The 6180-nt window shown below is 44.1% G+C and overlaps 1 protein-coding gene across 1 annotated transcript in view; it reads left to right on the forward strand.

Moving 5' to 3' along the window:
* The first annotated feature begins 296 nt into the window (after positions 1-296).
* Positions 297-6180, forward strand: part of Exd3 (exonuclease 3'-5' domain containing 3) — a 41863-nt gene continuing 35979 nt past the window's right edge. The window contains 1 exon segment of the mRNA XM_031373174.1: positions 297-421. Coding sequence (XP_031229034.1) covers positions 297-421 — 125 coding nt within the window.

Raw genomic sequence — 6180 nt, forward strand, 5'->3', positions numbered from 1 at the left:
GAGCAACTGCTATGTTGTTCCCAGTCTGCCTAGCTTGGTGAGCAGAGCTGGTAGTGCCTGAGGCTCTTGATGTCTCCAACTCTTAGTCATGGGATGAGTAGGTTCATAATGACCACCAAGCTCTGGAAGCATTGGCCTGGAGACAAGGCCCACACATGCAGATGTACATGTGCAGGGTCACAGACACTGACTGGCGTCTGCTATGAGGGCAGTACTTGGGTTCTTTCACGTTTCACCATCTGGGTGGGAGGAGGGTATGGTACTGGCTGTGGTCCTGAGTTTGTGCTTTCCTGAAAATGAACTCCCCACTGCTGCTCCATATTAAGCACTATGTAGCTATCTTGCCAGATCTCTGGAGAACGCTGCTCACCCTCATGGATTCCTGGTGCTAGCCTGGCCTTGACATCATGGGCATTGCCAAGTACACCCCATAAGTTCCTAGCAGCTGCTGCTGGGCGGCCTCTTAGGAGCTCAAGATGAGGGCAGCAGACATTTGCACACTCTCACCTTGAGCTCGTCATCTCTGCCAGGGTCATAGCTGATAGCACAGACAAGTGGCTTCTCTGAGGGATGAGTGTGTGTGAAGACACAGTCCCTATTCCACTGAAGGCACTGCCAGAGCGGGTTGGCATGTTGATAGCCCTGGCATTTTTCATCCTGCCTTCATCCATTCAGTCCTCTGATCAAGTGTCTCTGATACCCAGGATTTGGAGTCTGTCTAGTTGCTCAGCAAATTGACAGGATGCCCACAGGTGTGGATTTACTGGAGTCCTGTGTGTGTGTGTGTGTGTGTGTGTGTGTGTGTGTGTGTGTGTGTGAGAGAGAGAGAGAGAGAGAGAGAGAGAGAGAGAGAGAGAGAGAGAGAGAGAGACAGAGACAGAGACAGAGACAGAGACAGAGGCAGACGCAGACACAGAGACACAGAGACAGAGACAGAGAGAGGGGGGAATATGAGTATGAATGTACTCATATATATGAGTGTACACATATACATGAGTGTATATGTGCATACATGAGTGTGAGCATGTTTGTGTGGTAGAACAGTATATGTGCTCTGTGTGCTAGTGCATTAATATGCATGCATCTAGTGTAAATGTATATGTGTGTGTCTCTGTGGCTTACGTACCTGTGAATGTGTTCACATGTGTGAGTATGTGTCTGTGTGAGGGTATATGTAGGAGGGGGAGCAGAGGTGCCCCCTGAGAATTGCTGCATCCCACTGTGAAAGACTATCCCACTGTGTTCTCACTGCTGGCCTGGGCCAGTAGTACATAGATCTGAAGTGCCTTGGCTGTCTTGGATTCATGTAGTTTTAAATGTTCAAAGCACCATCACTGGCAGCAGTGGTGAGACACCTGTCTCAAGCCTATGCAGCATCTCACTTAAAAGGAAGTCGGACCCGATCAGTGTCAGACCTCCTTTGACCTGTTCTTACTGACCTTCCTCCCTAGGATTGGTGTGTGGTGATAGTCTCTAAGCTTCTGCATCCTAAAAATGGGGCACTTTAGCTGCCTGCAGAGTGTCTATGATTGATATGGAGGAGATAAAGCATGCAGGGCCAGCCTGAGGCAGGCAGGCAGGCAGGCAGTTAGCAGCCCTTGTTAACTTATCATATTAAACAAGCCAACAGAAGAAGCACAATGCTAGTGAAGGAGCCTGCTGCTGGTGAGCTGGAAGCAGAGCTCATGGAGAGAGGGGACACATGTCTGGAAATTGGGCACATGGGGAGATTCAATTACAGATGCTGGGTATGTCAATGACTTAACATTTTCCCTAGCTTTGTTTCCCGGAAGACTAGATGCAAGGACATCCCATAGTGACAAGTGTGCCTAGCAACTGATCTGGGTTTCTGAATGCTAGTTACCAGTAAAAGAAACAGGGACTCTGTAAAATAGACTGAATATCAAAGTGATGGTGCTTTGAACATTTAAAGCTACATGAATTCATGGTGGTGTGCAAGGGAAATGCAAAGTGCCTTATGGCGTGTCTCAGATGAATGAAAAGGCCAGACACTGTGCTCTGTGACTCCCAAGGTACAAATTATTAAGGGAAAAAATCAAAATTACTAATACATGGTTAGAAAAGGGGGCGACCAGAGTTAAAATGATGGTGTGGTCATTCTTTGCCACTTAATTAAAATGTATTTGACAGATGAAACCTAATACTTAAAAGGCAGTTGGCAGTGTAAATGTTGAGCAGTTCTATTTGTTAAATGAATGGAATCTGTATTTTAAACTTTTGTGTGCAACAAAGGGGGGACATAGTCTACACTAAGATGGCATGGATTCTTTTTAATATTTGGAAAGAGAAATCACACCAATTTTAGGTAGGATTTTTAAGAGTATTGAAAGGATACAGCTTTACTTTGCTTTATTCAGCCACCAAAACTTTTTAAAGATCAGTTTATTTCATGAATATAGATGCCAAAATACTGAACAAAAGAGCTAGAGGTATAGCTCAGTGGCAGAGCTCATACAGAGCTTTCATGAGGACCTAAATCCAAACTCCAGTACTTCTAAGAAAAAAATTACAATTGAATAAAAAAAATTAGCAAGCAGGTCAACTAACACATTAAAGAGATCAGCAAATAACAAGAAGAGAAACTCACATCTAAATGTTTGCCAAAGACAGAAACTGATACAAGACAATTCCTCAAAATATACAAAGACCTCTTACAACCCAACAAAGCGACCTCACTTAAAGGTGGCCAAAGGGCAGTCACTTCACCAAAGATGATAAGCAGGGAGAAATAAACATTAGAGAGTTACAAATTAAAACAAGACAGTACTGCACACAACTGAATGACAGGCATCATAGGGGTTAACCCTATGTGAATTAGTCAGGGTTCTCTAGAGTAACGGAACTTATAGAATCTCCCTCTGTGTCTCTCTCTCATTCTCTTGCTCTCTTGCTCTAATATAAATGAGATTTATTAGAAGGTGTTACAGGCTGACAGGCTCTGGTCCAGCCGATCCAACAATGGTGCCTATGAGTGGAAGGCGTTCCAAGAACCCAGCAGGTGTTCAGTCCGTGAGGCTGGATGTCTCAGCTGGTCTTCAATCTATACCAGAATCCCAGAGAAGTAGACCCTAATGCCAGGGAAGGAATGGACTTTCTAGCAAGGCAAGGCCAAGCAGGCAGAGGGCAAAGCCTCCTTCTTCCATGTGCTTTCTATAGGCTTCTAGCAGAAGGTGTGACCCTGATGAGAGGTGGATTTACTGCTCAAAGAGCTGGATTACAAGTGGATCTTCCTACTCCAAACTGAACGAGAATCCCTCACAGGTGTATCCCTCTATTTTGGGGTATTAGTTAATTCCAGATGTAGTAAAGTTTATAACCAAGAATAGCCATCACATTATGTCTGCCCACAAAAAAAATGCAACAGCAGGAACTTGCCCTCTTTTGGCAGGAACACAGAATCATACAGCCAGACACTTGGGAAAACACTTCCATTTCCCTGTAGCCAATCCAATGTGCTAACCAGCCTTAACCATCACTTGAACTTGGAAGCAGCCAAGATGTCCTCTGGTGGAGCACGGTCTATCAGAAGAATAGACTACTCAGTGGTGAAAAGAAAAGAAAGGAACTCCAGCCAGACGCTGCTACACATGCCGGTAAGACAGTCACTTAAGCCCAAGAGCTCAGGCGCCAGTCTGGGAAACAGAACAGGGCCCACATCTCATTTTTTAAAGAAGTTATCAAGATCAAAAGCCATTGGAAGAAACAAATACATGCTGCTAACTGAAAGAAGCCAATCTGAAAGGCTGAGTGCTTTTTTTTTTATTTTAACCAGGAGACCTGGAAAAGGGAAAGCTAGAGACAGACAGGAAGACTAATGGTGGTTTCTTCAAAGCACAGACACCTTCTGTATGCTTGTTTCTAGAATTCTGATGGCTTTAGAATTTTCATTTTTAGGTATTTTTCATATTCTGTATGATGCACAGATCTGATTGTTCTCGTGATGTGTGTCTGATTTCTGTCCCAATGAATTGCTTTTGCAAGACACTAGAGACCTATGGGTGGATTAATCCATCAATGAGCTCATGACGTGAAGGACTGTTGGAGCCGGTGGGAACTTGAAAGATGGGACCCAGCTAAAGGGAATGAGTCCTTGAGACCTAGATATCTTGTCATTAGATGGTTCGTCCACTCCCCTTCCTTCTCTGCTAGCCACCATGAGGATCAGCTCTGATACCCATGCCATCCTCGTCATAATGCCCTGTGTCTTAGTCAGAGTCTCTGATCCTGCACAAACATCATGACCAAGAAGCAAGCTGGGGAGGAAAGGGTTTATTCAGCTTACACTTCCACGTTGCTGTTCATCATCAGAGGAAGTCAGAACTAGAACTCAAACAGGTCAGGAAGCAGGAGCTGATGCAGAGGCCATGGAGGGATGTTACCTACTAGTTTGCTTCCCCAGCCTTGCTCAGCTTGCTTTCTTATAGAACCCAAGACTACCAGCCCAGGGATGACACCACCCACAAGGGGTCCTCCCTCCTTGATTATTAATTGAGAAAATGCCTTACAGCTGGATCTCATGGAAGCATTTCCACAAGGGAGGCTCCTTTCTCTGTGATAACTCCAGCCTGTGTCAAGTTGACACACAAAACCAGCCAGTACACCCTGCCTTTCACAGTCCCACAGCAATGGATCACACAGCCTCTGACATCATGAGCTGAAGTGAGTCTTTCACCCTTTTAAGTTGTTTCACCATAGCCAGAGAAAGTTGACTAGTCAATCCTCAATTTTTAATTTTCTGAGATTGTGTGAAATGTTGTGGTTTAATTACAGTGTGCAGTTTTTAATTTCCTGAGATTGTATAAAATGTTGTGACTTTAATTACAATGTGCAATTTAAAAAAAAAAATTCTGGCTATTCAAGTTACCTAGTTTCTCTTAAGGAAGCTTCACATATTCATCTTTCAAATAATTTGTCCATTTGGAAGATTCTGTGAATAAGGGTGATCTGAGAGGAGGAACCTCAATTAAGGAAATGTAGGCATGGCTGGAGAGGTGGCTCAGTGATTAAGAGCACTGACTACTCTTCCAGAGGTCCTGAGTTCAATTCCCAGCAACCACATAGTGGCTCACAACCATCTGTAATGGGATCCGATGCCTTCTTCTGGTGTATCTGAAGACAGTGATAATGTACTCACATACATAAAATAAATACATCTTTTAAAAAAAAAGAAAAGAAAAAAGAAAAGAAAATGTAGGCCAGCCTGTAGGGCATTTGTTTAGACTAGTGATTGAGGGGAAAGGGCCCAGCCCATTGTGGGTGGGGCAATCCCTGGCCTGGTGGTCCTGGATTCTATAAGAAAGCAAGCTAAGCAAGCCATGGGGATCAATCCAGTAAGCAGCACCCCTCCATGGCCTCTGCATGCTCCTGCTTCCAAATTTCTGCCCTGTTTGAGTACCTGTCTGACTTTCTTTGATAATGAAGTGATGTGTGAGCAGAAGCCAAATAAACCTTTTCCTTCCTAGGTTGCTCTGGTTAGTGTTCCATCGCAGCAACAGAAATCCTAAAACAGCCTGTTTTGTTTTCTTTTTAAAAAGATTCTCACAGGGCAGTGGTGGCACACATCTTTAATCCCAGTACTTGGAGGCAGAGGCAGGTGGATTTCTGAGTTCGAGGCCAGCCTGGTCTACAAAGTGAGTTCCAGGACAGCCAGAGATACACAGAGAAACCCTGTCTCAAAAAACCAAAGGGGGTCAGGGGAGATTCTCAGTGGACTATAAAAGTATGAAGAAGGGCCAGAGAGGTGACTCAGCAGTTATGACTTGGGATTACTCTTTCAGAGGACCCAGGCTCAAGTCCCAGAAGTGTTGTTAGAGGGCTCACAACCAATGAGCTTGAACTCTAGTTCTATTGGTATTCAATGCCCTTAGCCTCCAGGGCACTTGAACTCACATACACAAGCCCAAACACAGATGCCTACAAGTACAGATAATTAATAAAACTAGGGCTGGATGTGGTGGTGCATGCCCTTAATCACAGTAGTAGAGGCAGGCAGATCTCTGGGAGTTCAAAATCAGCCTAGTCTACACACAGAGTTCCAGGACAGGCAGGGCTACATAAAGAGACACTATCTCAAAATAAATAAATAAATAAATAAAAACAGATCTTTTTAAAGGCATGAAGAATAATGTAAGAGATTGGCAATTTTTATTCTTTTTTTTT

Source organism: Mastomys coucha, unplaced genomic scaffold (genome assembly GCF_008632895.1).
Source record: "Mastomys coucha isolate ucsf_1 unplaced genomic scaffold, UCSF_Mcou_1 pScaffold15, whole genome shotgun sequence".
NCBI lineage: Eukaryota > Metazoa > Chordata > Mammalia > Rodentia > Muridae > Mastomys > Mastomys coucha.